The 14,448-nt window shown below is 37.1% G+C and overlaps 1 protein-coding gene across 2 annotated transcripts in view; it reads right to left on the bottom strand.

The window, feature by feature from the left end:
* sobpa (sine oculis binding protein homolog (Drosophila) a) overlaps positions 1 to 14,448 on the bottom strand; it is a 55,025-nt gene that overhangs the window by 34,602 nt on the left and 5,975 nt on the right. The window contains exons 2-6 of one of the 2 annotated variants that reach the window (XM_052151725.1): positions 12,947 to 13,018; positions 11,230 to 11,365; positions 9,731 to 9,928; positions 3,063 to 3,214; positions 2,433 to 2,456 (exon numbers count right to left, since the gene is read on the bottom strand). In XM_052151725.1, the coding sequence (XP_052007685.1) occupies positions 2,433 to 2,456; positions 3,063 to 3,214; positions 9,731 to 9,928; positions 11,230 to 11,365; positions 12,947 to 13,018 (582 nt within the window). The remainder of the gene's footprint in view (positions 1 to 2,432; positions 2,457 to 3,062; positions 3,215 to 9,730; positions 9,929 to 11,229; positions 11,366 to 12,946; positions 13,019 to 14,448) is intronic. The other variant, XM_052151726.1, reaches the window with a different exon arrangement.

The raw sequence follows: 14,448 nt of genomic DNA on the forward strand, positions 1-14,448 counted from the left end.
TTAAATATATTTTTCTTTTGATTTTGGTGAAATCTGACCTAACAGGTCACATGTTTTCCACTTTCAGTCTGGTCGCCCTGCACTTCATGTTGACAGTCCTGTCTCCATTTCTGTCTTTCTCTCGCTTTCATTCTCAGTGACATAAACTTAACTAATTAAAATGCCATTTCCTGAGGGCAACTACAATCATAGAATGAGTTTGGAACTGCAGAATATTTGTGAACCAAAGCATTTTCTGAATAATTAATTTTTTAAGAGTGATTTTTATTATCAAAATATATGTGTTTACATGTACATTAATAATAAATATTTGACAACTTCAGGATCAATTGGAATTTAATATTTTTTCCTAACAAATGTTTGTCTTGTTTGTTTTGAATTTTATTTTATTTTTTTTAACTACGTCTGTAAATATAATGTATGACATACAAAAGCTGTTGTGAACCATATGTTTTTACAGACCAGTTAAAGTATTGGAACAAATCAGTTTCATAATGTGGAAAGGAGTAAGCAGGGACCAGGTGAACAATCCACATCAGACATTAAATGAACACTTTTCAGTGTGTAACAAAAGTTTGCTTTTCAGCATCACATTCAATACACGTGTTCAACATGTTTATGTTCAACATAAAGACACACACACACACAGACAGCTTTGTGCATCTCTCTCTCTCTCTCTCTCTCTCTCTCTCTCTCTCTCTTGATCGAACTGCGGCTCTGGCTCCAACTTATCCCTCTCCCGGCTGATTGCGATCATTCTTCCCCAGCCGTCCCTCATTGCTCAGCCACGCACCCCTGCTCGCCACATAGCTCCACCGCCCGACTCAGGCCAGGGAGCCATCTGGCCTGACTAACTCCCCCCAATTTCTGGAGGGGAAATATTGTCCTTTCGGCCAGTCCCGCTACCGGATGTTTCCCCTGCGTCCTTGGAACATGAACAGGACGAGGTGGAGAAGAGGGGAGAGAGAGAGAATGAGATGGAGGGAGAAGAGAGAGAGAGAGAGAGAGAGAGAGAGAGAGAAAAAACTCGCCGGTCCCCATACACACCACCAGACCGTCCTCAACCCACTGAACTACTTTATTCCGCAACACCGGGTGATGTCACTGGACCCCTCAGCAACCTTTTCTGTTGCCGGTTGACGCAGTGCTCCAGTGCCACCGGATCGAGCACTCCCTCGGCGTCGCGATCCTCAGTCAGCAGCGAGGACTCCTTGATGGCGCGTTTTCCTAAAAATTCCCAGGTTTCAGCACCATTGTAACAAATCAGGTTGTTAAAATGGAAAGGAGGAAGTGGGGACCGGATGAACAATCCACATCAGACATTTAATTAACACTTTCAGTGTGCAACAAAAGCTTGCTTTTCAGCATCATATTCAATACACACGCTGTTTTTCAGCCAATACGTTTAACATAAAGTCACATACACAGAGACAGCTTTGTGCATCCCTCTCTCACTCTCTCTCGAAGTGCGCCTCCGGCTCCACCTTATCCCTCTCCCAACCATCCCTCATCACTTGCCACAAGTATGTTTCTTATACATTTTATGCAATGAGGTAGAACTTAAATTACTTTACAGACAATCTGGCATGTGTGTGCATTGGGGTTTCCTAAATGTACAGTATGCCCACCTCCTCATTCACCACTATACCATTGATAAAGTCCTCCAAACTTTACCAAATTTTACCAAACTGGTAAAATATCTCATTTTCCTGATCTACATCCCTGGGTATCTATGGTGCTTAACGAGTATGGGATTTATACAAAAGTGTGGGACTGTTGTTCAGTGTATCTGCATGTCTTGCTAGACAGAGAGAGAGAGAGAGAGAGAGAGACAGTACTGTATGTGTTTGAGCACTGTATGTCTATGTCCTAATAGCTGTGTAAAGTAAGTGAAGCTCTAGTCATGTTTGTATGTTTGTTGGCCTCTTCATGCTGTTCACTCTGTCCGCAAACACACCACACACTAAACGAGGGGTGGCTGTGAACAAACATGCATGCATGTGGGAGTGTGTACGCATGCAAGTGAGACTCTTGTGTGCATGTGTGTAATGATGTGCTTGTGTGTATATGGGCATGTGCCTATGCATATGTATGACTGTCTGTGTGTATACACAGTTACAGTTTAGGAAAAAATCTGTGCTCAGAAGTGATCTAAATCTGACAAAACATCCTTTTGGGGACATTTGGTGATGTCCTTGTTGGGAAAATTAAATAAATAAATAAGTTCATACGTTTCTTTTTTATATAAAATGTATTTAAATGTAATTAAACAGGAATGTTTGTGTGAAGGTGCATATTTGTGCATGTCTGGGACTGTGTATGCAAGTGTACATAAAGATATTATGAGTTTAATCAGTCAGTGTCTGAATAAGTGTACAAGAGAGTCATTAACACATAAGAGGAGAGGAGACATCCAAACACAGTATACTTACACTGCAATTCCTCACATATCCAAGCTTAGATAGAAAAGAAAACACACAATCAATAGCTGTCTCACTCTGATGGTATGAAGTCTTTATATAAATGCCCATCTCTCTCTTAATGGATGTCTTGTGCACTGATTATGACATCACATTGTGACACACTGGACACTGAATATCTAGCTTCTTTCAAATGATCAAAAATAAATTATATGGATGCTGAGTTATAAGAAACATTTGTTAATAAGCAGCCATCAGCATGTCTTTGTGCACCAACTACCTTTTGAAGTATATATGAATATATTAACAGATAAAATAAAACATATATTATTGTTACAGTTGATCAGAATAGAAGCCTGATAAAGATACTAGACATATAGCAACAACTTCCTGCTTATCTCTCTAATCTTCTCTTATTTTTGTTTTTCTCTGGACATATTATTGCTGGATATGTGCTTAAGTTTCATAGAAACATAATTAAATGTCTCAGAATAAGAAATAATGTCATAAAAAGTATTGGGCCAGAGAATTTAGTAACACTGAAAAAGGTAAAGTCAGGATAGAAGGAGTGATGTCAGACGTAAAGAGCCTGATTGGCTGAAAGGACAAGAGAAGGCGTAGACTGGGTGGATTTCTTTTTACCTTGTTGCGTTTGAAGTAGGCACGTCGGCAGGCGGCGAAGCATTTCTCACTACAGAAACTCTTCAGCTCAGAGCCCATACTGAGAGAATAACGCTTTACTCCTACTTTCTGACACCACGCACACATTATCTGAACATTAGAGGTGTCCTCCTCTGAAAGAGAGAGAGAGAGAAAGAGAGAGATGGACATGAAATGAAATGCCCCTGAAAATCAATTCCAGGAGGCTAATAGTGCCTCTAAATAAAATTATTTTAATTAAAAATTATATTATAATTTTTTATATAAAATACAGTATGTGAATTATAAATGTAGATATCTTGTTTAAAATTCAGATTTAAAATGAAATCGTGATAACAACCCAAGGCATTAGTAACATTTTGAACACATACTGTACACAGATATTTGCACACATATACAGTAATTTAAACAGAGCTCCCTTTGATCTCTGTTACTACATGAAACAAACAGTTCTCTCAAACACACAGATAATTGACAAAAAAAAAAAAAGGCCTGAGGGGATGTGAATTTGCTCTACCTTTTCTTGTCTTTACTTTTTCTTTTTCTTTCTGCACTCACATCTGTATATAAGTATATCGTTTTTATTTATTTTTTTCCCCATATCTTTATTTCTGTGTTCTGTGAGATTAATGAGTATCACAGGGAAGATTATGACCTGGAGCAGATCCATTGATTTAATACTGCAGTATGGAATGTGACATCATGGTGCAGAAAGAAGTGTGACATGATCAAGCTGATCATCTCAAACCTCACAATTCTTACTGCATAGAGCAGTGTGACGTCATACTAGATCATCTCCAAGACATTATTTGATTTTTACATTATACCTGAAGAGTGTGACATCATGGTTCAGAAAGAAGTGTGAGCAATAATTAACCCTTTAACGCATTACCTCAGGTCTTATTCCACCCCATGTACCACATCCATTTTTTGTAGTTGTGCCCACACCTCTTTAGTATTGCTCAATCTTTCTCTTATAAATAGTGTAACACAAACAACATACCAAAATTGCATAATAGCTTCAGTTCCAAAAGTTTATTAGCTCATTAGGGACCCTATGTAAATGTTTGTGTGTGTGTGTGTGTGCGTGTGTGTTTGTTTGTTGTTTTTAGCACTTCCACAAATTATATTTATATAATTATATAATATCTATATAAATGTACATTATATATATTTCTTTGTTTATTACAAGAGATATTAGTACTATATTCTTACAAATAAATACTGTTTCTTGCTGAGTTTCTGTGCACCATGTTGAACTATCACAATCCCACTGACAGCCAGTTGTGTCTCATTACATTTCAGTGTGGAAGTAATTAATCCTGTTCTAGATTTGTCCTGATTTGTTGATTTATCTCTTTGAAAATAAAACATCAAAATATAACAAAATATATTTTATTCTATTATTTTCTAATTGTCTTGAAAATATTTAGAAAATGTTACACTTATTGGGCATTTCATACATTCATTTGTGATTTATATACGTGCCGGGTCTCTAAAAAACAGAATATGTGTGTGTGTTTGGTGAAATTCCAAGGCATTAATATATATATATATATATATATAACATTTTACTAGGGCTGCTAACTTAGTACAATTAGTAATATAAAAAATAACAGGAAAAAATGTATGCATTTATATAGATTGAAGCATGCCCCCGGCCTGCCAAACCATATTTACTAAGAGCATGCAGCACAGAATGAGTAAGAGGCTGTTCACACAGAGCAATTCTTAACTTCAAAAAGAGCGATGGGTGTCGAAACATGTGTTCAGCCCCTAAATCTACCTATTCATTCATATACTGATAAACCAGACTGAAAATGGATTACTGGAGACTGTAAATCTGTGATAGTCTTTTGTGATACAGAAATAAACAATATATTGACTTATAAAGCCAAATTTTTTTAATGTTTTTTCAGTGTTTTACTCATCTGCCACAATAATGTAATATATTTTAATTATCTTCATTTTGAGGCTTTTTTGAGCAAATATTGATATTGTTATTTGTGAATAATTATATCCATCATTGTATAACATTATTACTTTGAGTACATTTTGTAATCGATTTACAGCTTTTAATTTTAAATATTATAGACAGTATATAATGCACATATACACACATTTACAAAGTGTTTTAAGACCACCGGCAACCTCTCTCACCCCCACCAATCCACATGGCGTTAAGAGAAACCTGTCATCATGCATCACCCCAAACACATCAAGGCTATAGAAGTCTGCATGCTTCTTGGTGTGTGTGTGTGTGTGTGTGTGTGTGTGTGTGTGTGTGTGTGTGTGTGTGTGTGTGTGTCAGTCAATCTGCCTACATCACAGTGCATGCCACAAGATATTAGATCTTTTCCATCATGCTTCACTAACAACAAGAGGCTTGCAGGCACAAGTGTTCAGTTTTGGATGTTGAAATGTGTTGTGTGTGTGTGTTGCACTTGTGTGTGTTGGGGAATGGGGGTGGGGTGCACTTCAAGGATCCACAAAGACACACACACACAACCAGCATGCGGCTATCCTTATGAGGACTCTCCATAGACATAATGATTTTTATACAGTACAAACTATAGATTCTATCCCCTAAACACAACCCCTAAACCTCACCCTCACAAAAAAACTTTCTGCATTTTTACATGTTCAAAAAGACATAATTTAGTATGTTTTTTAAGCAATTTGAATTATGGGGACACTAGAAATGTCCTCATAAACCAATTTTATAGCATAATACCCTTGTAATTACCAGTTTGTAAACTAAAAAAAATTCCTCATGAAACACCCAAACCCTTTCCACAAGGCACACACACACACACACACAGACGGCCAATTGATTCAAAAATAACTGCCATTGCCACAGAAGAAAACTGTTCATTACAGTTCTTGCAAGACAGCACTGTATTGATATTTCTAAGGGCTGGGGCTTTTTTCTCTAAATTCTTATTTGCATATATTCAACCACTTATATTCAACACTTCACAGTGACCGTCTGGATTTTTATAGAGAGCCAACAGAAAACAAAGCGCATGCTAAGTGCCATGTCAACGTCAAAGCATCTGCTAATGTTAAATGATTTCTCCTCAGAGATATTTTACACTCTCACTCTCCAGCAGCTCCTTAATGATCAGACAAATGTGAGTGTGGAGAGGAAATGTCTGCCCATAAGACTTAACCTCTCCTCTCACCCCTCTCTCTCTTTCTCTTTCTCATCTGTTTTCTTTTTTTATAATGAGTAGAGCAAGTGATGTTTTAAAGTAGAAATGAATTCATAATAATGTTAAACATCTCTCCATGGGCTGAACTCTGAACATTAAACATATCTCATTACTCTGAGCCACTTCTGACCAACCAAACGCAGCTAATAATTATGAGGAGAGTCCTTAAGGTGTCTAATTTATTTGCACTAGCGGAACCAAACAGAATTGGAACTGTTGGAGGAGCCCAAATGGCAGTGACAACAACATTGGCTCAACCAATGGCGCAAGTTTGGGATAGAACTAACGGTTTGTCTCTACAATGGAAGACTGAGGGAGTGTTTGGAACATGTTTAAAAACATCACATTTTTGGAATTCTGTTTGGTGCCACTAGCGAAGCAGAAATTGCACACTTCAACTTACAACAAATTATTTAAAGGAACGTTTCACTCAAAACATTTTATAATGAAATTAAAATGATGTAATTTCAAACCCATATTATTTTTTTTCTTACATGGAACACAAAATGAGTTATTTCGCATAACTTGAATTAATTGGCCCAATTTACCTGAATTCACCTTACTTTTATGGTGCAAATTTTGGAGGTTAACAACACCAGTCCCCATTCACTTTCATTGTATGGAACAGCTGCTAGGACATTCTGCAAAATAACTTTCTTTCCACCAAAAAAATTAAATTAAATCATAAAGGTGAGTAAATAATGGGTAAATTTTCCTTTTTAAGTGAACTACACCTTTAAGATTCAAAAACTTGGACTAAACCGAACAATATTTAAGCCTAAAAAATCGTATAGAAATTGTGCACTATGTACGGATGGGTGGTATTGTGAAAACAGATTCTTACAACTACATTTCTGTTCTCAGGCCTTCAGAACACTCTACAGCATTCCTCTACTGTCCTCAAAAATATAAACATTCTAATATTTCAAATTTTTACTATTGCCATATTGTTTGTTTTCCCAGAGTATAGCCTCTCTAAGCCTCAATGCTCCATCAGTGTCCCGTCTTTAAAAGAGACATCTAGCAAGTGTGTGTGTATGTGTGTGTTTGTTGGACATCCGGTGGTAGAGTAGCACATGCCTGCACTTCAAAAGCCCTCTGTAACTATGCGCATTCACATGAATTATTCAACAGGGCCACAGGCAAAGGGCGGGGATGGGGAAGGGGAGAGTTGGCTTCTGTTGCTGTGGTAGTTAGCGAGTCTATACCATCTGTTTCTCACCACAACACATTACACATTCACACCAATGTGTACTAGTTTGAGGATGCACCTCATCATGGTGCCGTCCCATTAGACACTATGAGTTTGGCCTGCTGCCCTAAAACAACACTCTGTGCTGGACTGTCGGGACGGGTCTGTACCCAGTGATGAGAGCAGACTCTCAAAATATTAGCTAAACAGATCACTGCATTATATGTACGTACATTTATGATCAATGACGTTTTCATAATAAAGGGATGGTTTACCCAAAAAAAGAAAACTCAGTTATTATTCACACGCCTCCAATTTATTCCAAACCCATATGACAATTTTTTTCCATGGAAAAGGATATATATGGCAGAATGTTAGACTTAGTCACATTACATGTGCCAGTATTCAGTAAAACGTTATACTGCGATAATTAACATGCATGGTTATGTTATCATGGACACTTCAAAATACCATAAAAAAAAAATCTACGTAACCTGGTACCTAATTTTTTAAAAGATTTCTGAATGTACCGTAGCATTCATTCAAAAGTTACTCACCAGTGACCGGTACATTTTTACGGCAACATAATACTTATGTTGACAAATTGTAAGAATGACAGTCGGACCAATCCTAATTTGTTAATGTGCTTTTCAAATCAAAGACATACAGACCTTGGGACTTTATAACTTTATAAGGGACTGCAGTATAAAAGATGGTTCAAGTCGAATTGTAAGATTGATAACCCTTGCTGATGTCATGTGAGCGATTTCAAAGAAAGACATTCAAACTGTTGTAAAGGACTGAAATATTTTGCATTTATATATATATATATATATATATATATATATATATATATATATATATATATAAATGCAAAATACAGTTTAATGGCAGTAAGAATTAGTTATGGTGGGTAACCAATATTTTAATAATTCATAAATATTTTTTAACTCACATTCACAATCACTTACATTTGAATCGTGCAGCACATGCAAACTATATATTTATCTCATTAAATACGTAATGGCATTCATATTATCATGTTATCGTTTCACATATGGTATCGGTTTTTGGTATCTGAGCATTTTTACGAGCATGAGTACAAGTACATGAGCGCAGTATTGGACCCAGTTCTGATTCCAGTATCGGGACATCCCTAATTTCGAGCATATTGTATTATTTTTTTTTTCTTCCCTTTTTTCACCCAATTTGGAATGCCCAATCCCAATGCGCTTTTAAGTCCTCTTGGTCGCGTAGTGACTAGCCTCAATCGGGGTGGCAGAGGACGAATCCCAGCTGACTCTGCATCTGAGACCGTCAACCTGTGCATCTTATCATGGGGCTTGTTGAGTGCGTCACCATGGAGACATAGCGCGTGTGGAGTGTGGAGGCTTCATGCCAAACGCTGCACTCACCACGTGTCCTACCGAGAACGAACCACATTATAGCGAACAGGAGGAGTTTACCCCATGTGACCTAAGCGAACTAGCGAACTCCAGGGGTGGTAGCCAGTGTCTTTATCACTGAGCTACACAGGCCCCTATGTATATTGTTTATGTCTTGTGGCTATACTTTTGAAACCCATATATATATTATTTTTTTAAAGAATTTAAAATCTAAACAAGTATAAATTAGTTTTTGTGGTAATCTGTTGATTGAGGTTTATTTTTATTAAACTCTGAATATTCTTTAAACTTTTCTTTTAAGAACAAAAATAAAGTTTGTTTACATTTCAACCGGTTTTGCAATTTAATAGCTACAATACTGTGATAATACCATATACCGCAATAAATACAGCAATTATCTCAATATGAAAATGTTATACCAGTACATGCATAATCACCATTAACTTTCATTGTATGGAAAAGTTGTAATGAAAGTGAATAGTGACTGAGGCACAAGGGTTTGGATCAACCTGGGAGGGCTTTAATGATGACTTTGTTTAGCTTTTGGTTGAACTTTACCTTTAAAGCAAATAAAGAAAGTGCTCAGTGAATAATACTTTTTTTGCAGTTAAATACAGTGTACAAAAGTGGCACAAATGTTCAGTGAATTCGTCCCATGGACTACGATAAAGTTTTAAACAAATATTCACATAAAGGACAACAAGAGTTTAGTATGCAAACAATTAGAAGTCATCACCATCATATACGTGCATGCTATCAGGAAAAAATGCAATGTATGTATGTGTTTGTGGTGGGTTGTGAGTCTCAGATAATATGGGTGACACTCATGTCTCTTACCTGCTGGTACTTTAATCAGAGGGGGCGGGATTAAGGGCACTATGATTGGCAGGCCTCCGTGCTCCTTAGAGGAGGAGGGGTTTGCGGATGCCTCGGCTGTCACTCCATTCCGTGATGTGGGAGTAGAGCCAGAGCTGTTGGCATGTGGAGGAGAACCAGTGCTGTTCTCTATTGTAGATGCTTTTGGCAAAGAGTTCTCTAGATAGGAGAGAGAAAAAGGATGAGCCGTTCTGACATTCTGAAACATAATCACTGATTTCATTGTACAACAATTTTACAAAATGTCCTCAGCATTTCTTTTCAACTGTCATCTAATTCAAAGTACCATTAAAAATTATTACTTAAAACCACACACCTTTGAAACACAGTTTTTAAGTGTTTAGTGAATGAAAAGCAAAAGTCAAACCCATCAAGTGAAAATGTGTACTCTATTGTGTGTGTGTTTGGGGGTGGTTGACATGTAACATGACATTGGATTGTAATTAACTAGCACTCACAAAGTCCATAGAAGACATTTCCATAAGCCCTAATACACACACATACTGTACATGCACCTGCAGCAAATAAGACAAGATTCAACAAGAGCACCCAAACAGAATACTGGTAGATAGCAAAAAAAAAAACATTTGTAACTCTAATGGCATGTTCGTTTGGAGAGGATTAAACAAGTTAATTATGTGTGATTGTCCTTTGCCTAATCTCTCTACTTCCAGCGACATCAACTAACAATAGTGAAATATCATAATCTGTAGCTGTGGATTTGTCTGACGGCAGAAAGTAATTACGGCGAGTGTTACATGACAGGCGTGGTAGGTTAGAGAAATGTGGCTCGCTAGCCGGGAACTCTCTAATGCCTAAATCACCATTTTTTCTTAATGTGGGTTTGGGTATGGACTTAGCAAGGAATTAAACAGCTCATTGTTTTGGTATCTCAGTCTCTATCCCCACAGGACCACAGAAAAAATGGCTGACAGTTTAAGACGGCAGAGAGGCCAGCCAGAAGACAGCTTGGAGGGCATGAAGATAAAAGATGTGGGTTTATGTGTTCTCAGGAGAGCAATAGAGGAAGTGCTAGAATTTAACTGTGCATTCACTTTCTACCAACATTTTAAACCTTATGCCTGATGTCTGATTATAGTCCTTGCTTTCAGTCTTATCCTTGTCAGGATTGTGTGTCTTATTACCCTCCCAGAATGTCCTGCTTATAGCGAACAGGTTTGTGAAAATAACCTGCTACAAAGAACCTATGGTGAATTAGGGTATGGAAATAAAAAAAACACACACACATTAAAGCCAGTTCTGCATATCAATATAAAATGTTTATTTTATATGTTTAAGTCATAGAGAAAGATGGAAGTAATCACCAATGGTGGCCAAAATATTCAGGTATTGTCTAGAAAAACGAGATTCTTTTTGTAAGTGAGAACTATATTTATGTGTAAATGTTGTTTATGGCCTGTCTGAAAAGGGTAAGGTTCTATATCTATGTGAGATCTCACCTTTCAGGACAGAGATGTGTTGCCGCATTTCTCCATCAGGGTAGTTACGGATGTCAATGTCGTCTGAATCTCGTAACTCCACTTTGTCATATCCGTACCACCCAAGTAATTCATTCATTGTGTTTTCGGCAAAACTCTACAAAAGATAGATTGAGAACCATTTTAAGAATCAAATTATTTTCATTTAGTTTTCATATATAAGGAATCTGTAGATTTATGACATTTCAGAGTGTGCTTTTTGTACCATAGGCCAAATCTTTACTAAAACCTATTTTGGTATATTACAGATTAGATTTAATGCATTCTTATTAGAAATGCCTACACACACACACAGAGGAAATCTCACTTTAGGAGGTGTACAGCGCTGAGGCAGTCAATTAAAAAAAAAAAAAAAACACTGAGTGGTACATTTTGTAATACGTATATACAAAACTCTCCACAGGGAATCTTATGTTTGCATCAATACTGCAAGCATAGGTCAAAGGCAGTTTAATCTAAGTAATCCACTGGCTCATAAATAGACAAACTCAGACTGAAAATAACTGCAAACATTTCAGCTCCATATCCTTTTAAGAATGTATTCTGGACTTATATTGCCATAGATTGAAATTATCCAAAGATCATTCAAACTTGAACACATCCCTACCAGAGAGCAGAAGAGGAAGAAGCATTATCAGAGCAAATCAAAGGTGACCTAAGAAGAGAGGCATCCATGCAGCTCTAATCTACGAGAAGAAACATGGGCCATACTTACAATGATTTTTGAAGTTCAGAGTTTTGATACCCATATAGTGTTTACACCCATGCAACCAGCAATTAAATAGAGCTGATTAAATTTAAAGCCTCACTTTAAAACCCTTTTTAAGACAGAAAGCAGATATGCATTCAATGTCAGTGCTAACTTAATAAATATAAACCTGCTAATATTCTGCACTGACAGCACACTTTTTGCATGATAAAAAACATAATCTGACAAATAGAAGAAAAATGGATAGTGATATTATAGTGACAACTAATTCTGGTAAGTCTGTTATATCCACATGGCATTGTTATTATTATTTTGTAATGCCTTCTAAACATGTATGAGCGTTCCCAATAATACCTCACCTCAACCTTCATACATTTCTCATGGTTTGTCTGTTAAAGCTCTATATCCTCTGAATATGTAAAGTATTGTACTCATAATCCAAAAATAAAAAGCTGTTTTTTTTAATGTAGAGAAAGTATAAATCACAGTACCCTAAAAATGACCCATGCTGCCACTGTACAAACTGCCCAGAACACACATTTATCTGCTAATTTAATAATCTCATAATTTATTCTATTGAAATTGTATCTCTTTATTTCCCTTGTTCTCTCCATTTATTAAAATGTATATAATAATATACCTGTAGCTATGTTTAATTCTAATCAGTTTTATTTATATTAGTTCATTTATAAATATTATTCATTTATTAAGTTTCCGTATCTGTTTTACTCATCTAAAAGACAGGCTTGTCAGTTTGCCATTACTCTGATTTCTTTTGTTGTGCTTTTACTGTAAAATATATTGTTGTTGAAATGTAATTGCAATAAAAGAGCATCTAAAATGTATGTATGTTTGTATGTATATATGTTTTTTTTATATATATATATTAATTTGTTTCTAAATAATGTAAGTATTGCTTATTACTGTCACTTTTTCAGTTTATTTCAGTCAATCTGAGGAGGCTCTCACCATCAAGTAGGGCGAGTTGCCATGGAGATTGCCTGCCTGCCCCGCCTCTGGGAGGGGCCGATTGGCCGGGACCTGATGAGACACGAGTCAACAATAATCAATCAAACATAGAAACTGTCAGTCAATGGCATTAACTGTCAAGTAGCAAGGCATTGTTCTGTGTAGTGTGAGATAGATACATAGGCCTACGTATTTTAATAACTAATGTCACAATGTAGCTGTATATTAAATTTGCTATAGTAAATAATGTAGAACATACAATAACAAGTATTTTCTCCAGCATTAAATCTATTATGGCACGAAATTATTAAACGTGCATTGGCCTGTAATCTTAAAAATAGTCTAAACAGGGCCAAAAATAAATAAAAATGAATTATTGTATGTGTATTATTCTTGGAATGTTGCTCAATGTGTTTAAAAGCACATGTGCAGCCCATTCCCCTTCTCCACTCTGCCCGCTTCCCTGCACTTCTCCAGCATGACCACCAGGTGTCTGTCCTCCCTCTGGTCTGTAAGATGAGGCGTCTGTTTTAGGCTCGAGTCCACAAGGTCTGTTGCAACGCAGTAATCACACCATGTCCGAAACCTTACTAGACCGTATCAGCGCAGCTAGGATCAATCTAAAATCAGTTGAGCTCTGTTCTGAAGTGGTTCTCGTGGAAATTCTAGAACAGCAGCAGACCAGCATTTCACTGGTGGGTCAACATAACTTACCGTGAAAACAAGGGCTTATAAATACTCATCGCAGGGTCAAAGGTGAGGTCACATTAGGTATATGTTGATTTGACCAGTAGATATATTAGACTAAGGATTTTTTGCATGGTTCAAAAGTAGTTTAAAACTGTTTGATTAAAAATGGTTAAAGCTGGGGCCTGGGTAGCTCAGCGAATAAAGGCGCTGACTACCACACCTGGAGTCGCGAGTTTGAATCCAGGTTGTGCTGAGTTACTCCAGCCAGGTCTCCTAAGCAACCAAATTGTCCCGGTTGCTTGGGAGGGTAGAGTCACATGGGGTACCTCCTCGTGGTCGCTATAATGTGCTTCGCTTTCGGTGGGGCGTGTGGTGAGTTGTGCATGGATGCCACAGAGAACAGTGAGTCACTACGCCACCACAAGGACTTAGAGCGCATTGGGAATTGGGCATTCCAAATTGGGGAGAAAATCAACCCAAATGGTTAAGCTCCCTTGAGCATGCTAAGCAGTAGGCTGATCCAGTCTCAGCACAACATGGAGGGAGTGCCACACAAGGTAATACGTGCATATGCCATAAGACTTTACAATGCATCCAGCATTTGCAGAGAGGCCATTGTCGTTTGATGAACAAGGACAGCTTCCTCAAGTACAACTATAATACAATACTCCTGTTCAATTAGTTTCTGTGCAATTTTATTGCTCTCTTTAGCAAGCTTAATTGCTTTAGAACTCTATGCATTACATAATACATGTACTAAACATAATACATTTCCTATGGATACCTTTTATGAATCGCATTATGTAATATAA

The sequence above is a fragment of the Xyrauchen texanus genome, chromosome 20, assembly GCF_025860055.1.
Source record: "Xyrauchen texanus isolate HMW12.3.18 chromosome 20, RBS_HiC_50CHRs, whole genome shotgun sequence".
In the NCBI taxonomy this organism is placed as follows: Eukaryota; Metazoa; Chordata; class Actinopteri; order Cypriniformes; family Catostomidae; genus Xyrauchen; species Xyrauchen texanus.